The following is a 21,586-nucleotide window of genomic DNA, read 5'->3' as shown; positions in this document are numbered from 1 at the left end:
GAAGAGTAGGAAGAAAAGATTAACTTTAAACAGAGACATGAGATGGGAGGGAAAGGGAGAGAAAAGGTAAATTGCATGGAAATGAAGGGAGACCCTCATTGCTATACAAAATTACATATAATAGGTTGTGAGGGGAATGGGAAAATAAACAAGGAGAGAAATGAATTACAGTAGATGGGGTAGAGAGAGAAGATGTGAGGGAAGGGGAGGGGGGATAGTAGGGGATAGGAAAGGTAGCAGAATACAACAGTTACTAATAGGGAATTATGTAAAATTGTGGATGTGTAACCAACGTGATTCTGTAATCTGCATTTGGGGTAAAATTGGGAGTTCATAACCCACTTCAATCTAATGTATGAAATATGATATGTCAAGAGCTTTGTAATGTTGTGAACAACCAATAAAAAAAAGAAATTGGAACCAAATGGAGAAATTCAATAAACTTCTTTTATTCAACTAAAAAAAACACAATAGTAAATACAATATTTAAAATAGGTGTAAAATAAATATGGGGATGGAGAGGAAGGCAATGAACTTAGTTGTGATTGAGCTGGAGGAAAGAGAGCAATGCATGTCAAGAAGCAGTTGCCAAGAAAAGTAACGGTGAGTCATATCCTGATGCTGAGCACTTGAATCCTTGAATGTGTGCATTCCTTAAAGCAAAACAAGTTGGGTTCCTCATTGATAGGATAATCCTTCAAGTATATACAGAAAGTTTTCTCTCAAACTTTCTCTAGGATGAATACTGTTTTCTTTACTTACTTCTCATTTATAAATACCATGTAACCCTTATTATATTTGAGTCATGTCAAGTTGATTTACTCTGAATTGTAAAGAAGACTCTCTGAAGGCAAGGAATATAGGACATGCCATTCAAGTTGCGAGAGCTATAGCTGAACACCAAAGATGCCTACTTAGCATTGTTTCTGTAGTTTAAGTGTGAGTTGCAAGCAAACAATACTGATACGTTGAATATAAATAAAACACAGCCTTTCCCCTCAGCATGCTAAATAAAATTGAAAAATACAATATGGTGAACACTGATGGATTTGAAGTGAGACACTGACAATTGTTAGCTTTTCCATCTTGGCTAACTTTATAGATGGATTTCCACAATTAATAGATATATAAGAATCCTATACATATGCCATGGTAAGCAACTCCTGTTAATTAAGCTGAAGTAAGATGGCTCTAAGCTAATGTAATTATCATAGAAACAATTCTTACCTACCAAAAGCTCTTTCCATTGCGAGGACTGGGGAAATATGGACCTTCCTGAGTAGGCTAAGTGTATCCCATGGTGAAAATTGTAAAATGTCTGGAGATAGGAATGCTAGTTGTAATGGTAAATGTTTTAGTCAGCTTTTACATTGCTGTGAGTAAAGGATCCAACCAGCACTGTTGAGGGCCACAGCAGAGTTGGGATGACGCATGGCATTTTTGCCAAAAGTAGTGGTTGAGAGGTGACGCCAGCGAGCCATTAAGATGATGACTTTTGAGTTCTCTCGGAGTTCCCGTTGAGTTCCGGTTGAGCTCTCCCGGGAATTCCTGAAGAGTTCCAGTTGGTTGGTGAAGTTCCGGTGGTGGGAGTTCCGGTTGGTGTGTGGTGTGTTCCTGGAGGAGCTGTGTGGGTGGCGTTCGGGAGAGTTCCTGGGGAGTGTGCTGGTGGAGTTCAGAAATAAAGTTTGTTCCTGCTTGAGTGGCTCGTGATTTGTGCCCAGCCAGACTGCGGCACAGAACAATTGTAGAGGGCTCATGGTTTCAGAACTCTTAGTCCATAGAAGGCCAGCTCCATTCCTCAGGGCTCTAGATGAGGCAGAACATCATGTCATGGTGGAAGAGTGTGGCAGGAGGAAATCAGCCCACATGATGATCAGGAAAAAGAGAAAGACTCCACTGGCCAGATACAAAATATACCCAAAGACTTGCCCCAATTCCCACCTCCTCCAGCCACACCCCACCATGTCAGTACCACTCAGTTAATCCCTATCAGATGATTAATTCACTGATTGGGTTAAGACACTTGCAATCCAATCACTTCTCCTCTAAACCTTCCTGCATTGTCTTACATGTGAGATTTTGGGGGATACCACATCTAAACCGTAACAGTAAAATAATATTCTCATTCTAAATTATAGTGTCCCTTGTTGTCTAATGGCATAAATTTAGTACAGTACCTTTCTACACTTAACAAAAAAAAAACAGAATAACAGACTTTTTAAACTGGAAATAGTGCATTCCATTTCTTCAAAGAGATTTGGAAAAATCTTCTGAATGACTCTGAAAAACTAAATCAACCTCATGTTGTATCCATGCACAGGAAAAGTACAGACCCCCAAGGTGATCAAACAAGCCCAACAGCTGCTAAATATCCATTCAAACAGTGCTAGAAAAGCACATATTTCATAAATTTCTCCTGGGAGATTTGTATCTAAAACGAGACTAGAAATCACATTCCCTCCTATAAAGCAACTTTGACAAGCCCCAAACTGGGAATTGTGTGTAATTAATGAATGAAATTCACTAAGCTCATTTCCTGAACTTCTATCCACACTACACTCTATGGGGGAACTTCACCTGTCACTAATAAGTATTTTTTGGGGGAAAAAGGGGTGGGGGTGGGTTTGAAATGAAAAGAATCTATCAGTTGTTTGTCAAGGCATGAACTTCCTAAAAGGTACAAAATGTATATCTGGTAAGTTTCTTGAGGGTAGGATTCCTTTGGTCTAGGTAATAGTTCATGGTAAGCATTTCACATATATTTATTGCTTGTCTAAATTCAGTTAACTAAATACATCAGTGGCATTGGTCTCTAATCTAGAGAAATTGTTCATCTGTAAAATGGCTATCTAGGACATGGCCAGAATAACCCTTTGAATTGTATACACATTGACAAATGCTTTTATTAATATCATTTTTTTAAAATCTCAAGAGTCATAGCATTTTCTTAAATAAACTGGCTCTTCAGAATAAATTCTATTAAATGAGAGAATTACACAGATGGTTATGAATTCTCAATTTTATATCAGAAAGATATTAAAATATTGCTGCAAATGATGTTCTAGAGTATCAAAATTATAAACAATCCAAACAACACATTACTATTACGGTCACTGATGAGTTTGAGGTTTTTTTTTTTTCCTTCCTATTACTGAAACTTAGGCTTTTAGGTTGTCTTAATCGACCAAATTCAATTGGTAATTGATACTATGTCTTCACAAACAGTGTTTCAGTCTAATGTATTTTATCTGGTCAGTTTCAACAAGGTCACAGAAACTTTTTGAAAGGAAGTGACATTTGAGATAGGTATAAAAGAGTTGAGGGAAAATGAGGAGGGAGAAACAGTTTTTCTGGTCTAAGAGCTGAAGCTGTAGTTCTCAAAGCATTGTCCAGGGTCCAGCAGAATCAATATCCCCTGGGATGTTGATTAGACATGTAAATTCTCAGCTCCATTTATTGAATTAGAAACCCTAGACTGGGAGTCCTGAAGTCTGTATGTTAAGCAGTCCTGAAGGTGATTTTCATATACCCTACTATTAAGAACCACTGGACTAGAAATTGGAATTTTTTTTCTTTATGCAATACTCTAGGATCAATATGAGAAATAACCTGAATCCCTGACTGGATGAGGTTGCCCAAGGAAACAAGATAATAATGGGTTGAGAGGTTAAATGATATCATAGAGGCTAGGAAAGGACTAAGTTATAATGGACCGAGTAAAATGAAAAAAAAAAAAAACCTGCATTAAGTTTTTGAGACTGCGTAGATGTGGAAACTGCTAAAAGCAATTGCAAATACATAAGTTAGCATTTTCAGAAAGAAAAGAAATCAGTTTTGGATTTATGGAATTCCAAGTTCCTATAGGTATCTGAGGTTTAGGACTCAGAACTCTCGTTACCACGTAGCTGGCCAGCTAGCTGTATGTAAAATTAAACTGTAGCAACTAATATGATATTCTAAGGGAAAAATATAAGAGAATAAAACTGAGAAAAAGCACTCAAATCACACACACAGAAAAGACCTTTGTGGGCATGTTAGACAGAAAAGAGAATCAGAAGAAGCATTAGTCTCTGAATTTTCCAAAACTACCATGAACCTAGTCATCTATTGTCTAAGTAGAAAAATCATCTTCAGCTTAGGTAAAAAATATGACTAACCTGAAAGAGCTATGTTTTGCATGATTTGGGAGATATAACTTTTAAAATGATAAATATTTTAAAAGACTACTAAAAATTCTAGAGCAGCAATGTTTTTCAAAAAGTTTAATTTAACCTAAAGACAAATTGTGGGAATAAGTCATCTACATAATTCCCTTGAAATAACCTTAACAAAAAGCTGATTTAAAGCACAACCTGAAATATTGATAATTTGGAAAAAGAAAAAAATAATCATATAAAGATAATTTCTAAAAGCCCTTACTCCTCTCCTTTCATTGGCATTCAACACCCCCTTTATACTCCATGGAAATGAGTACTGAATGAGTACTGAATACTTATTAAACTTATCTAATACCCTAAGATTTGCTAAGTTTGCTGGAGATGAACTTATCATTAAGAAAATCAGTTTATAACAGAATTCCTGCAGTGACCCTTGGCCCTAGAGAAAGTTAGTAAAACACCACCATACTATGTGCTATTTTAAAGCTATGAGTAAATTAAAACCAAACCAAAATCACAATCCCAAAGACAAAATGGTGTGTGAATGGTTGGAGAGAGAGGTGAAACTAAGGAATCACTTTTATCTTCATGTTGGTTTAGCTGAATGACAATGTCTCTTTTTTTAAACATCATATAGGACATTTTTGTTCTGATGATCTAAGCTTCCCTCCTATCCTCTCCATCCCACTTTTATTAACTTCTATGCATGCACACAAACACACACACACACACACACACACACACACACACTTTAGCCTGGAGAGGAGGAATAAGATGAATTATCATTTTCCATCAATGTCTCCCTTTTCTCCTCAAGTTATGGATAATGAGGCCAGAAATGTAATTACTGAAAGAGTTTGGAATGGTTAATTACTGAACTAATCTCAAATATGGTGGTGACTGCAGAACAACAAAAACTCACTTTATAGCTGTCACAGCCACTCAGAATGTGATAAACATTTTGTGTTTGCAAACCTAGATGCTATACCAAAGGAAGTTTCACGTGCCTTTGGTAGCAAATTACCACAAGGACCTGCTAAATTCAAGTCATTCGGATTTTGTAATAAGAGAACCCATTAAACTGGAATAACTTTAAATTTTGACTGTTAAACTAGTATGGAAAGGGATGGGAAAATAAAAATGGTGCATTGAAGGAGGTGTCTGGAGGATCCTGTTGAATTTCCAGTTTTGAAGCCGAAGATCTGCAAACTTCTTGGCCTTCCTTTGTTCACAATGATCACTGGAGAGCTGGTGCTAAAGGGAATTTCATAGCAATTCTTAAACTAAAACACAGGGCTTTGAGATTGTAGGTCAATACTTCCAGGGGGAAAAAAAGGACATTTCCAAAAACCCATAGAACTTTTCCGTTTTCCAAAAAAGTCCATAGAACTTTTCCACCGCTTAATTGCCATGACTCCTGGGTGCTCTGCATTTGCTCGCGAGGATTTAGAAGATGTCCCACATCCTTCTTCAATCCATTATCCCTCACTGGCAGACAACCAAACTCTCTACCTGGCCTTTGTGCCTCCCTAATGCCAATGAGTGTGATTTCTTCCGCCCGCCTATCACGTGGTGGACCGGTGATCTGGTGCCTCGTCCCCCCATCCCTTTGTGACGTGAGTGGCTTAGGTCTGAGCCCTGGTGCTGTATGCTCACAAAGGATTGGGGCATACCGCGCCTGTGTTCAGTGCTCTGGATGCTTCAGGCTGGCTTGGGTTCAGGGCCCCTTGCTCCAACCCCAAAGACCCTTGGAAGGGAGCCCTAATACCTCCATCATTCACCATGGCAAGCCAGTTCTGCCTCCCTCTTGCCCCACGCCTTTCACCCCTGAAAGCCTTGAAGTCGCACTTCAGAGACATCCAAGTGGGCATCTGCCTGGCGATCCAGCGCAGTGACAAGAGGATCCATCTTGCTGTAGTCACAGAGATCAACAGAGAAAAATCTTGGGTCACAGTTGAGTGGATTGAGAAAGGAGTCAAGAAAGGCAAGAAGATCGATCTAGAGTCCATATTCCTGCTGAATCCAGCTCTGGCCTCTGCAGAACATAGCACCACGTTGCCTAGGCCCTTGCCCTCACTGTCCCTAGTACCCTCCAAGGCCATTGGAGATCAGCATACATCCCCAAGGTGGATCGTGGTTGCCCCCCAGAAAAATGAAACACCCTCAGGGGACAGCTCGGTCCTGGGGGTCCCCGCCAGCCCTTGTCTGATGAAGCGGAAAAAGTCTCCTTGCCTTCGGGAAATCGAGAAATTGCAAAAGCAGAGGGAAAATCGCAGGCGCCTGCAGTTGGAGATCCGAGCCAGACGCGCCCTCAACGTCAACACAGGAAACCCAAACTTCGAGATCATGCGCATGATCGAAGAGTGCCGCAGACACCTGGACAAAAGCAAGATGTCCATCATGGAGCCCCTGGAAGATCACCGGATCTGTGTCTGCGTGAGGAAGAGGCCTCTTAATCAGCGAGAGACCACCATGAAGGACCTGGATATCATCACCATCCCCTCTGACAATGTAGTCATGGTGCACGAGTCCAAGCAGAAGGTGGACCTCACCCGCTACCTGGAGAACCAGACCTTCTGTTTCGACCATGCTTTTGATGACAAGGCCTCCAATGAGTTAGTGTACCAGTTCACTGCCCAGCCATTGGTGGAGTCTATCTTCCGCAAGGGCATGGCCACCTGCTTTGCCTATGGACAAACGGGCAGTGGGAAAACGCACACCATGGGCGGAGCCTTTTCTGGAACATCTCAAGATTGTTCTAAAGGTATTTACGCCTTGGTAGCGCAAGACGTCTTTCTCTTACTCAAAAACTCCACTTACGAGAATCTGGATCTCAAAGTCTATGGGACTTTTTTTGAGATTTATGGTGGCAAAGTATATGACTTGTTGAACTGGAAGAGGAAGCTCCAAGTCCTTGAGGATGGCAATCAGCAAATGCAAGTCGTCGGACTGCAGGAGAAAGAGGTGGGCTCCGTGGAGGACGTGCTGAACCTGGTGGAACTGGGAAACAGCTGTCGCACTTCGGGACAAACGTCTGTCAATGCCCACTCATCCAGGAGCCACGCGGTATTCCAGATCATCTTGAAGTCAAGAGGGAAACTGCATGGCAAGTTCTCTCTGGTTGATTTAGCTGGGAACGAGAGGGGAGCAGACACCGCCAAGGCCAATCGCAAGAGGCAGCTGGAAGGGGCGGAGATTAACAAGAGTCTCCTGGCCCTCAAAGAATGCATCAGGGCTTTGGGTCAGAACAAACCTCACACCCCTTTCAGAGCCAGCAAACTCACGCAGGTGCTCCGGGACTCCTTCATAGGCCAGAACTCTTCCACTTGCATGATCGCTACCATCTCACCAGGGATGACCTCTTGTGAAAACACCCTCAACACTTTAAGATATGCAAACAGAGTGAAAGAATTAGCCCTAGATGTAAGGCCTTACCACCAATGCCTGACTCCCATTAAACACGAGACACCGCCCATGTTTGAAAAGCACATTAGAAATTCAGAAATATCCCTTCAGAGGGAAGAGCTTGTTAAAATATCGTGTATACCGAGTGAGGAGGAGAAACGGAGTGAAGCGATTGCCACACTAGCCACGCCATTAATAAGGGAGGCAGTGACTACATGGAAGGATTCTAGTTCGTGGTGGGAGAGCATCCAGGAGACAGCTAATGGCGTGAACTATGATGTTGACTTTTGCATTGCCCAGTCATTGTCCATTTTGGAGGAGAAAATTGGTATTCTGACTGAGATCCAAACGAAACTGAAATTATTAAGAGTTGACCTCCAAAACCAAGAGCAAGGTAGAATGAAGCCAAAGGCAAGCGATCAGGACTGAAATGATGGCTACAGTGCTGCAGTTTCTACCTCTCTTATACAGGCAAATCTGTTCAAATTATCTAGCATAAAGATCCTCCTGGAGAGCTTAGAACATCTTCAGATATGCTCGTCAGAATTAAGGTCTATCTTCTTCTTTTTTTTTTTTTTTTTAAATTTTGCTGCTTTCATTCTGTAGGACATCAGTTCTCAACTGGGAATGGTTTTGCCCCCCTCCCCAACCCTGGGACAATAGGCAATGTCTGGAAACATTTCCACTGTCACAACTAGGGGGGAGGGGAGTAGGGACACTGGCACAGAGTGAGTAGAGGACCAGAGTCACTGCCAAAGATTTCATGCTGTATGGGGCAGCCTCCCGTGACAAATAATTATGTTTTTGTTTGAAACTATCAATAATATCAAGGTTGAGAAACCCTGCTGTAGAAGAAACCAGCTTTGATGAAATCAAATACCATAAATTTTCAGGTAGAAAAGCAAAAATCCTGTAAATGAAAGGGATTCACCTGGAAACACACCAAGGGGCTACACAACTGAGTAAAGCCAATGATACTTACTTATGAGTCTTTCTCTGTTGCATTGTTGGGTAGATTCAAATGGTTTCCAAGATCCAGTCACTAGGAGGAGAAGGAAAGAGAAATTTTCTCTGTACCTATCATTGACAGCCTAGAATGGAGAGGGGAAAAAAAAAATTTTTTTTTTTTTTTTGGTCTTTGAGTTGAAATTGCAAATGTGCTCTCTGGAAGAGTTTAAAGAGAGGGAGAGAAAGAAAGAGGAAGAGAGAGAAAGAGAGAGGGAGATAGAGAGGAGGATAGTTTTGCATAAGTAAGGGATTTTATTTAAATTTAAATGTGGTATCTTTAAGCAGTTTTTTCTCTTATACTCTTTACCACATTCTTTACACATAAAAAGCCTTTTGGGAGCAGGAAAAAAATAAATGATAGAAAAGTTCCTACATAAAGTGAAACATATTCCATAACCCCACAAAGGCCTCAAAAGAAATATAAGAAACTTTAATGCTTGAGGTCAATTAGATATGTAGTAATTTTTCCTGATTTAGAGATCACTAAAGTTTGTAATTTAAAAAAAAAGAATGCTAATCTGATATGCAAATGTCAAGATAATGAATACACTAATACACATAGCAAATGATTAGTCGATGAATCAGCAAATATTTATGAAACATTGTTAACAACCCCCAAAAAGGTCTTTTGCCTTCAAATCTATCATTTCCACACTCTTTTAAAACTTATTTTTAAAGTGAAATGATTTGCAAAGAAAGCGTTTAGCAGATGAAGGAAATTTAGTTACACAGAATAAAAGTAGTCTCCAAATCACTTACTAATTGTAGCCAGGTATAAGGCAGCACATTTCTTTCAAATTTTTGCCTCTAAACTGCAAAGATCCCATTGGCACTGTGGACACCTGACACATAACTTGATCACAGTGTAGAACAGTAATGTCCTATCAAGAGCTATCAGTGTAAAACAGTCAAGGATCAACATGAACATCTGGTCTTTAGTAATTAGTATTTTGGTCTCCAAATATTTTCCCCTCTGCTGCTTCATCTATGTGGGTGAAAGTATAGATTATTAAAAGATACAGCATAATATTTAGCAGAAGTTGATCTTTCTATCAATATGAGATTTTTAAAAAATCTTATTTATGATTATATGTAATGAAAAAAATGAATGTGGCCTAGGTTTCCATGCCTGTCTCATTATATAGATGTCTGTAATTTTAGTCAAGTAATTTAATCCCTCTGAGTTTCTTTCTTTCTATATGAAGCAGGACAATTCAGTACCTACTTCAACAGTTTTGTTTTCTCTCTCCTTCCCTCTCATCATTTATGACAATAACTGATGCTATTCTTACCATTGAACTTGTCCTAGTTATCTCCATCACCCTAACCCTTCTGCCACACAAATTTGTGTAGCCTACTAGTAGTTTCAACATTGTGATATTGATATTTTTTACTGTAAACAAAGTGTTTGACTAGAGCATAACATGAAGTGCACATATAGCTCATACAATTCAGTAAATGTTTAAAAAGAGAAGATACCTACATTATGAATATACACAGAAGATACAGAACATAACCAGCATCTCAGAAGCCTTGTTCTTGCTTCATTTCAGTCATCATTTGCTATGTCCAAGTTAATGACTCATCTGATGAAAAATCATTTTTTTTTCGTATGAGTGGAGTTACATGCTAGATACACTTAGATCCCTGACTTGCTGCTTTCAACCAAAACCATTTTTGATCTGACCTTTACATTGTTCTGTAGTATTCCACCATATGAATATTCCATTTTATAAATTAAATTTTATTTGGAGCTCTAATGGCACAATTGGTTAGCCCACAGTAATTATAAACTGGATTTTTGATAGATAATTTATTTTCAGCATTTAGTAATAATGATACTGTGAACATTTATGCATTTACAATTAAGTATTCTTAGATGTGCAGTCCCTTTTATTTTCAGCATCATATATTATGCCAAGGAATTTTCCAAAGGATTTGTAACAACTTTGTACCATCAGAAGGAGTAGTGATGTTTCATTTTGAAATAATTTCTAGTTCCTCAAGTTGGCCTACACCTACTAATATCATTTTAATTTTTAAAAAAACATTATGTGTTTCAATGTATGTGGAAAGATTTATCATTATGTTTTCAACTTTTCTGGTAAGAATTATATTGAACATCTTTACATATGCTTACTGATGTTTCAAACATTATCTTTTATTCATTACAAGTGTTTTGGAAATAAGTTTTTCAGATATATAGATTGAACCTATTTTCTCTCAGGTCCTGAATTGCCTTTCTACTCTTTTGATTGAAAATTTACATACTTAATGAAATTCAGTTTATTAATTTTTTAAAATGGTTAGACCCTTTTAAGAAATTTCTGTCTACCCCAAATCATGAATTTGTTCTTCATTGTTATCTTCTAAAAGCTGGAATTGTTTTTTTTTTTGTTGTTGTTGTTGTTGTTTGTTTTATTCTGTTTTGTTTTTTTTGAGTGTCCCATGAAGTTTAAAAAAGTTATTTTTGTATTTAATGTAGATCCTCAAGTGAACCAGGCAATTATTCATCCAGTACCTTATTTGACACTGCAATGCAGTATATCACCATTGTTGATCAGATGACCATAAAGATGCTACTCTTACTTACTATGTCTGTGCATCAAAACCACATCTATTTTATTTCTTTATTATAGGTTTTGATACCTGTTAGTATAAGATCATGTTGTTTTATTAATAAGTGTCCCCCAAAGATCCATGTGTGTGGAAAGCTTTGTCCCTAGTTTGTGGGAGATATGGATCCTCTAAAAGATGGAGCCCAGTAAAAAGTCGGTCATTGGGTGTTCACTGTGAAAGGAGCAGTGAGACTCAGAACCCTCACCCCTTTCTCTCATCTCACTCTCCAGCTGTGATGGATGGCTTCCTCCACTACATCCTCTTGGCCACGGACTCTCTGGCCACAGGCCGGGAGGCAATCGGGCCTAGTGACCATGGACTGAAACTCTGAAACCATTAGCAGAATAAACCTTTCCTCCTCCTAAGTTGATTTATCTCAGGTGTTTCTTTTCAGGAGTGGAAAGCTATCATTGACTTTTTTCTTCACCTCTGTCATTCTCTATATTTTTACATTACTAACAAAATATTGGAATCAACTTTTCAGTTTTCATACACACATGTGTGCATTCACACACATGTACACACACTACTACTGGTACTCTGGATGATGTTGAGTCAATAAATTAATTTGGTCAGAAATGACAGTTTGGAACAGGATATGTAGTTTAGTGGCAGAGTGCCTGCTTAGCATGTGTGAGATCTTGGGTTTTGATCCCTGGTCTGTCTCTCTCTCCTCTCTCTCTCTCTCTCTCTCTCTCTCTCTCTCTCTCACACACACACACACACACACACAAAATGACATCTTTACATTTTGAGTCCTCCAACTCATACAAATGGTATATGCCTTTAGTCCTTTGTTAATTAGTTAATTTAGTCCTTTGTTAATTTCTCTTTAGTCCTTTGTTCAGTTCTCCCATTAATCTTTTATAGTTGTATGTTTGAGATCTTACATGCCTTTCATTAAAATTATTCAATGTTTTTAAAGCTTATCTGCCAAAGTCTGGCTGCAGCAAAATAACCGGGGTGTGATGAGCAACTTGTGTACATTGATACAGCAGGAGTGGGAGCCGTTTATTGTAGGACAGGAGGGGTATATATACATTACACACAGCTTATCTTAATTTACATAAACTAGATAGAGCAGTCAACCAATAAGGAATCTCCACACTTAATGGCTCACTGGAGTTACTTCACAAACCACTCCCTCTGGTAGAATGCCAGGCGCCATCTTGACTTGTTTACAGACCCTAACACTTATCTAAGTTTTGTCACTTCTATTATTATGATATTAGGGTGAAACATTTTAAGGGAGAACAACATAGTCTCATCGTAATTAATAGTAACCATTGCTGGGTACAGAGACTATAGAACCATGTTGATGAGAGTAATGTATTGCTTAGCAATGGGAATTCATTCTGAGAAATGCATGGTTCATTTATAATGGCGTCAACATTGTAGAGTGTACTTACATATGCCTCAATGAAATAACTTACTTCAGACTCATGCTATATGATATTATAGCCTATTGCCCCCTAGAAATGTGTTCAGTACATTATTGTATAGAATACTGTAGGTAATTCTATCATGATGATAAATATTTGTGTATCTAAGCATAGAAAACATACAGTAACTATATGCCTAAGAGACTTTAAAATGAAACACCTGGATTGGATTCACCATGAATGGAGCTTGTAGAACTGGAAACTGCTCGAGGCAGGGGCAGGTGCAGTCAATGAATGAATGGTAAACAAATGTTCAGGCTTAGGACGCTACTGTCCACTGCTGCAGAATTTACAAACTCTGTGCATTTTGGCTACAATAAATTTACAAAAAGAATTCTGCAGTAATTAACCTTAGCTTCCTATAGCTTTTCTCTTTGTGATTTTTTAATTTTTTTCACCTTTTTTTTTTGTAGTTTCTTAACTTCATGTTTGTACTTTTTTTATTGGTTGTTCAAAACATTACATAGTTCTTGATATATCATATTTTACACTTTGATTCAAGCTTTTTTATAACACTTATTTAAAACACAAACACATTGCACAACTGTACAAAAATATTTTATTTCTTCATATCCTTAGTTAAGCTTTTTTTACCATTTTAAATTTTTGTTTGTTTTATATTTTACTCTTTAAAATGTTAGGTTAAAAAATACAACACAAACATACATTAGCTGAAATCTACCCAGGATCAAGATTATCAATATTGCTGTGGTCCACCTTCACATCTTGCCCCAGTTGGAATATCAATAAAACACTGGGAGCTGTTGTCTCAGTAAGGATGCCTTATGAAATACCCCCTGAAGGTCCTGCCTGAGGCTCTCTTAACAGCTAACATTGTTTTATAAATAGAAATAGACTCTGAAATAGCAATAGTAATTGTAATGTATTAAATACCTCAATCAGCAGCATAGTTATTTATTATCAAGGATTATGCACTTGTACAAGCTCTACAGTTATGTAACTGGCAACACAGTTGCTGTGTTACATCAGCATCACCCAAACACTGGATTCACGTGGACTAAGGCATGCTGATGGCTAAGATGTCAGTAGGCAAGAGGAATTTTTTAGTTCTGTTATAATCTCATGGGAACTACCATCATTGACCAAAATAGTATAATGGGCACATATATATGCATAATTTGCCACCCAAGAGATATTTGTTAGTTATTAGAGGCTTTTCTCAACATAGTATTTGTTTGTCTTTTGCTTGTTTAGAAATTGAGAAATGAAAAAAAGTTCTGAGAGCATTTCACCTACATTTTTAAACTTTTTCAGGAGAACTTGTATAACTTCTTTCAGAAGAATTGTATAGAACCTAGTTTTGATTGAGTGTATAGGTTATACACACACATACACACACAAATATATAAGAATTGTGTATAAGTATATGTATATATACATATGCATTTATAGTTATATATATTTTTCTAAGAATTCAATTCTTACATCCACATCTGTAGACCACAACTTAAAATATTTATTTCAGTAAAGAAATTGTTACTGACTTTTAAGTTTTTTTCTGGAATATATATATATTTTTTCCTTGAAATGATGTGAAAACATGCATCAAAAATTTTACATGAATTCAGGAAAATATTATGTAAATGAAAAAACTCTGAAAATAAATTAATTGGAGTCCACTAAAAGAGAACTGTTGACAGTTTGCACAGATGCCCTGAAGTTAAAAAGGAGGATTGTAAAGTAAATTAACACTTTAACAAGATTGTAGGGAAAATGTCAGAGCTCCTAAACTGAGAAAAATAAATACTTTTAGTACTTTGAAAACATCCATTTACACACAGGAACTTGACATGCTAATTATAAGCTATGCTTATCTATTAATTAAAGTAGATTTTCTCCTTTCCTGTGGTGGACAGACTTAAAGTGCTGCATGAGTTTACAATTAACAAAATTTGCCTTTAAAATACCAATCTTAAGATTTCATAGTTGAAAATTTTCCTTCCCACAATTAATGTGTGATACAGAGATTTTTATACTATTAGTCCATTATATTTTATTCAGTAAAATTGTTTTTAACAATCTACATAATAAAACTGTAGGAGCTCTAGATAAATATTTATGTGCTGGTTAAATGAATAAATGAATGATTTTTTTACCGCCATTTTATCACAGATGTAAAATATCATTTTAACAGCAGAAATAGTTTCTAACATGTGCTGCTTAAGAAAAAAATTGTCTGTTATTCAGAGTGCAGGGTATTATCTTCAAAGAAAACCTGTCATTTATGAAGTATTTGTAAATTCTTTTTATTCTCCAAAAAAGCAACTGCTGATAGCAAACCTTAATACATCATTTGCCTGAAATGTGATTTTATTTTCCTATTCAAGGCATTTCCTTTTAATCTTACATAAATGTAATCAGAGAAATTAGAAAGAAACAAAAAAAAATGACAGAAAGTTTCAATGGCTTAAATAAATATTGAGCCAAATCAATTGAGGACAAAACTAATACTAGTACAGACAGCCTCTGTTCTGTTTCGCATGAACTTGAATATGAATGAAGTCATGTATAGTCAGAGCTAGAACAGATAGGCGTGAATGATTCTATGTTCTGAATATGGTTTGTTCTCTTGAAAACAAATGTTGACATCTGATTGTGAATAGTGAAAGTTTGGGAATGTGAGACCTTTAAGAGATGATTAGCTCATTAAGAAGATGATTAGCTCATTAATACGGCTCTAAACAGAGAATTGTTACCAAGTTTGACCCTCCTGTTTTCTCTCTTCCAAAACTACCTGTTGGGCCTTTCACTTTTCCACCATGCTATAAAACAGGAATGAAGCCTTTGAAACACCGGATCTTAGACATCCAGCTTCCAGAGTCGCGAGCTAAATAAACTTCTTTATAAATTACCCAGTCTCAGGTATTCTGTTATAGCAACAGAAAACAGTAAGACAAAAGGTAACAGCAAAAGGAATGCAATAATCAAGCCAGAAGAAAATACAAGTGGTAATACCCCAAAATAATTGAAAATAAAAGTTATGATATAGTGCTGTTAACTCACATACTGTGTGCTCAGGCTCATGTATGCCATTTGGTCTGTGAGGAACAGAAGGGAAGTCTTCACTAGGCCACCCTAGAGCAAATTGTTTATTTTATACTCTCTGCACATGGGATTAATGCTGACATTCAAATCAAACAAGCTAAATAAGCAATATTTAAAGATTTGCCTTATATTAGCTATGTGAATTCAAGCAAGTTTGGGCCCTCTATATAATTTCTTTATTTTCTCATTTTTTAAAAAAGTTAAAATCATTCATTACACTAATCTTGCAGTGTCATTTTGGAGATTCAACATAAGAAGATTCAATAAAATAAGATCATATTGATAATCTTCTGTACTAGACGCTAAAGACAGAAACATGGATATATAATTGTCCCTGTTCTTACAGAACTTATAATTTAAATGAGGAAGCAAAGCCTTGAGGTAACAGAAAAGTATTTTAAACCCCTATCCTGGTGGGTAGAGTGCTGTGGGAATATAGAAGATAACAATTCAACCACAGGGGCTGGGGAAGTTTTCACAAAAGATGCATCCCTAAACCTGGAATAATGAGTAATGAAGCCTTATAGACTAAAAAGGAAGGATAGTCAAAGCAGTAAGTAAACTGAATACTTTGGTATAAGAAAAAGTTTTTAAAAAGCAGAAAGCTGGGCCAAGGTTGAATTTCCCACTAAAATTTAGACTCCTTGAGGGCAATTGCACTGTTTCTCAGTTTATGTCATTTTCATGTTACTTTGATCCTCAGTAGTTTATAGTTACTTAACACATATGGGGATCATACTTCCAATAATTTCACCTAGCTACAGAAGGAGGAAAAGTATAGCTGTCTAAAGAAAAAAAAAAGAAAATCGGAAAATTGTCATTCTGTTTGATGGGAGAAATGATAGTGTTCATAATTTGTTGGGTACATGGACACATGGTAGCTTATCTTCAGCATTTGCTGCCATTGTTAACTATGCTGGTCTTGACTCGATTACATCTCTGCACTGACATTCACCTGACCTCAGAATTCCAACTTGACCCCCAAAAGATACTCCACAGTATAGCTGCTGGTGCAACCCAACCACAGGGCTCTTCCAAGTCCTATGTCACATCTGTGCCATACTGAGCTCTAGAGAAAAACATTTAGCTGCCAGGCAACTTGGTGCACACCCATAATCCCATGGACCCAGGAGGCTAAGGCAGGCAGATCACAAGTGAGAGGCTTTGAGCAAATTAGTGAGAACCTGTCTCAATAAGGGCTGGACATGTGACTCAGTAGTAAAGCACTTCTGGGTTAAATTTCCAGAAAAACTAGGAAGATTTTTTGTTCCCACCCACCAGAGATCTGCCTGGAGACTCTCTAGCTTTGGCTTTAACCATTATTTGACCAAATGCAGTTCTCTCTACACTTGTAGAGAATTTACCAGTGTCTAGGAAACCAACCAGGATCATGGGCATAGGCTGTATCATTCCCTGTGTCCTTAACCAGTGAAGGCTTTCACTACCACATTATAGAATATGGCCAAAGGGGTCTAAGACCACACCTGTCCTTCTAGTACCCTCTCTGTGTTCTCCCACTCAATAACCCTTGGGATCTTAATTGGGTAGGAAAGGAGAAAAAATATTTATGGAACAGCATGGGTCTTACAGGACTATACATTTTAGAAAAAAAAAAAAACACCCTCTTATACATCTTCTTTTTAAGACTTTAGTCTTTGTTGTCAGTTACAAAAGTCTATTTTAACACACAAAAATAGAAAACTGACTCAATTCTTTTTTTCAAAAATCTATGTGCTAACCACCTTCTTTTAAAGGGTATATTCATATAATTTTCTATCTGCTAGGTTAAGAGCTGAGAGTTTAAAAAATTGTGTTCAAAGAGGGAGGGCAGCATAAGAGAAGGGGTGCATGTGTATATGTGATATATATACATATATACTTATATATACATATATACTATATATATATACATATATATATATATATATTTCAACATATTCCTAGACTTTTCCCTTTTCCTCATAAGAACTAAAACACTGAGGGAAGAGACCATATTATTTATATCAATATCTATATCCAGAGCATCTTCAATAACTTTTGTATGCTGGCTTGACATAACTAAAATATTTCTCAATAACACATTTATGAAAATATTTATGGAGAAAAGAGCCAGAGACAGGAAGCTGAGGACATGAATATTTAAGAACAAGACAGAGGGAAACTGGTCAATGAAAGGAGATAAAGAAATGAGGTCTGACATGTAGAAGAAAAACCAAGATGGTGGGAATAAGAAGTGAGGTGCGGGAATCTAGGGGAGAGAAAATTTAATCATGATGGGGGACAAAAAAAAAAAAGCAGGGGTGGAGTAGAATAAAGCCTTAGGAGCACATCAGTGGTTTTGTAGGTCATTAATAACCTTCGAGAGGGCAATGGTTTGAAGAGTGAGAGTGCAGCCCGGATGAGTGACAGCACTTCATAAATCCTAAACCATTTTACAAATATAATCAGAACACACCATTTGCTAGATTCCAGCCTAGCTGTTGCTCATTCACCAAACTTTCTGAATACATCTATTAACACAACCAACCAGTGTTCTAGCAGAGTATGTTACAATCAATGGAGAACTTAAGAAAATGAATGTTAACTTTTCTTAAAATTTTTCTTGTATTTTAACCTTACCTTCCTCTGTAATACGCCCCAGGTTTAAAGAATTGCACTGTCATTTAACAATCTCCAAACATTTCCCACTGTTGCTCTAAGGTCATCTTCCTATTGCCAACACCTCAGCAACTTGACCTCAGCTCCTTGAAAAATTCTGCTTTGTTCAGTCAAAATCGGTACAAATTTGAATACGGCCTTGACTCCGAGCCATGAGGTCTGGGATACAATCTATCACTTGACCATCCCTCAGAACTGGCCCTGATTGCATTTCTTTCAATCCTTCTTCTTTCTTGGCTTCTCTATCCCCGATTTCCATTTTTTATAGATTCCCTGTCAATCAAATCAACTTACCAGACATTACATGGACTTAAGATATAATTAATTATAGTCTAAGAGGTTTCTTTCTTATCTGAGCCCATATTACTCCAATGACATGATTCTAACTCTCCCTGTAATGACACCTAATTGCCAAAACATAAATATGAAGGCATAAAATGAGCAATTTTACATTGGTTATGTTTTAAAAGATTCAGAAAGTAATGGATTGAGTATATTAATTTGTTTCTTAGAGAAAACACCAGACACTAGCAGATATTAATATTTAAAATATGCTGCCACTGTTTGAGATTTTTCTACCAGAACCTTATAACTTATCTGTTTAGCACAAGGATTGTTTATGAAGAAAAATAATCATATGAAATAATTTCAGTTATTTTATTGGCAAAACAGTGACATCTATTGTTCAATGTTATATAAAATGAATTTAAAAATCAAAGGAAATGCCATATTTTATGAAATTAGCTCTAGAATCATGATAACTACTTAAATTTACTGCTTTAAAAGTAAGTGATTTCAAGTTACTTATTTTTTAACATGAAATCAAATCCAACTGATTATTTAGAACTATGAACACATTTAATCATTATTCCAAAGGTCCAGAATCTGTCTAGGTGCTAAAATGAGAGAGGAAGAAATAAGACAATGAAATAAAATCCTTAAAGATGTCTGATTTATTCTTTTTAAAATTTTTATTGGTTATTGATGGACTTTTATTTATTTATTAGCTTATATGTTGTGCTGAGAATCAAACCCACTGCCTCACACATGCTAGGCAAGTGCTCTACCACTGAGCCACAACCCCAGCTCGTCTGTGTTATTCTACAGCATAACTTTGTAGAAGTTTTCACCTCATAAACCAGCCAACATATATTATTAAAATCCTTGAAAAGCCCAAACTAGATTCTAAACCTAGGTAAGTTTCTGTTCTCAACTTGTGTTATTAACTAAATGTATGAATGTAGATAAGTTGTTTACTGCCTTGGCAACATTATTAATCAACAAAAGTATGAAACTTGACCAGAAGGTGGTCCAAGTCCTTCTAGCTCTTATTTTTGAATAAAGTGATGTTCATCACCATAAGTTGGAAACAAACATTTTATAGGTCTGACAATACCAAGTGTCCATGAGGGCACAGAGGAACTGAAAATTTTTAACACTTCTGATGTGAGTGTAAAACCACACACTCCATTTGAAAAGCATTTTGCAATAGTTTGTAAATTTTCAGATAAACATACCTCATTATTCTGCATTTCCTTACATGTCCACAAGAACTGTATCATTGCAAAGTTGAAAAATTCAGAGTCAATCAGCTACTACAGGAGAATGGAACAGATCTTGCATACGTACCTACTGATGCACTTTACAAAATAGACATAAAATGATTGAATTACAGTAGGGTCTACCAACATGAGTAAATATCAGGCAAATAAGGTACATAAAAGAAACAAGTTCTAGAATATGTGCCAAATGATCTTTTATTTCATGTAAAAAAAATCTTCACAATAATTTTATTCATTAATTCTGAACACATTGTACATTTTACAAAGCATAAAATTTTCAGGAGAATAAAAAAACCACAAACTTCATCCTCTGAAAATACAGGGAAGTGACCATGATGAAGGAGGGGGTAGGCACATGAGACTTGAACTGCAACTGAAATGTATCCTAATTTTTTTAAAAAAGGATCAAACATGAAGCGAAATAAAACAACATTAGTAGTTGTTTAAGAATTATAGGCACATGAATTATCAATGATTGTACGTTTTGTATGTTTGAGATATTTCATAATTCTTGCTAAAAACAAAATTCTAGTTGTAAACCTCACAGAAAAGCAAGTAAATCTGCATATATATATATATATATATATATATATATATATATATAATTGATGTTACTTAGATGTAAAAAGGATAATTTTATAAGAAAGCATGTTCATTGAATATGACTTATTTTAAAGAAATTACTGTTCAATTTAATGAAAATAAGTATACTTATGGTCACATGTGACTACCCCATTAATATTAATTCTTTTATCATCAACCTGCAACAAAAGAAGCAAGGACCCCAGAATAAGACCTGTAAAGAAATTTGAACACAACATTATAAACATTTTCCACAATGTGATTTGGCAGATGATGGTTCTATCAGAAAACCAAACGTTAATGTGACTTCAAAGAGCTTCTGAGCAGTGACTCAATCTAGATGGTAAGATGTTTTTTTTTTTTTTTTCCAGAAGCTCTGAAGACTGCTAATGGAGAAGGAAAAGTTGGAAGACCCTTATTGTTACCTAGTCTTGACTCCTGGAAGCAGTATTTTTCTTCCTACACTAAAAATGCTGTATTTTAACTTTCTAAAAATCACAAAAAAATTTGATTTACCAGTTTGATACTGATATTTCCAAGGGAAATTCAGCCCTTAAAAATGTAACAATTAGCAAAACTTTAGAGAGTAACAATAAAACAAGCTTTTCTTTTATCTCAGGGCTCGCTTAGAGCTCTCTCTTTTATGCAACCTACACAGTCATTAGTTCAACAACTAGTTTGGGGATTCTGTTACAGGACATCACTCAGGTGAGCATTCATTGGCTCTTCATTGCCTTCTTAAAAAATACCATAAAAATATTTGGGGTTTATTTATGTAAGGAGAGTGGGAGATGTCAGGGTGGTTATGCAACCTAGGATAGGTCCCAATAGAGTGGGTGAGAGGCCAAGATGTAGCCCCTAGAATTCACTCCCAAGCCATCTTGCCCCTCACTCTCAGCCTCTTGACTGTACTTCCCTTTCACTGATCCCTTAATCAAGTAGGAAGGCTGACTGCGGCTTTTTGCTCAGATACATATGTGAGTGAACACGCCAAGGGTACAAATTTTGTCTGGGATCATATGAAGGAAACTTCGCAAGATCTCATAACATCGCACCTCTTCTGAGTCAGTAGGTCAAGGGAACACAT

At 36.7% G+C, this 21,586-nt stretch overlaps 1 protein-coding gene across 1 annotated transcript; it reads left to right on the top strand.

Annotated features, from left to right (window-relative positions):
• Positions 1-5,939: 5,939 nt before the first annotated feature.
• Positions 5,940-7,965, top strand: KIF2B (kinesin family member 2B; the record flags this gene model as incomplete). Its single annotated transcript, XM_081272780.1, is given in 2 exon segments — positions 5,940-7,943; positions 7,945-7,965. Coding segments are annotated over 2 exon segments (2,025 nt in total).
• Positions 7,966-21,586: the final 13,621 nt, after the last annotated feature.

This window comes from Spermophilus citellus (genome assembly GCF_964194105.1).
Source record: "Spermophilus citellus genome assembly, chromosome: 17".
Taxonomy (NCBI): domain Eukaryota; kingdom Metazoa; phylum Chordata; class Mammalia; order Rodentia; family Sciuridae; genus Spermophilus; species Spermophilus citellus.
Note: the sequence above shows the minus strand (reverse complement) of the source record. Positions and strands in the feature narration are given on the sequence as shown.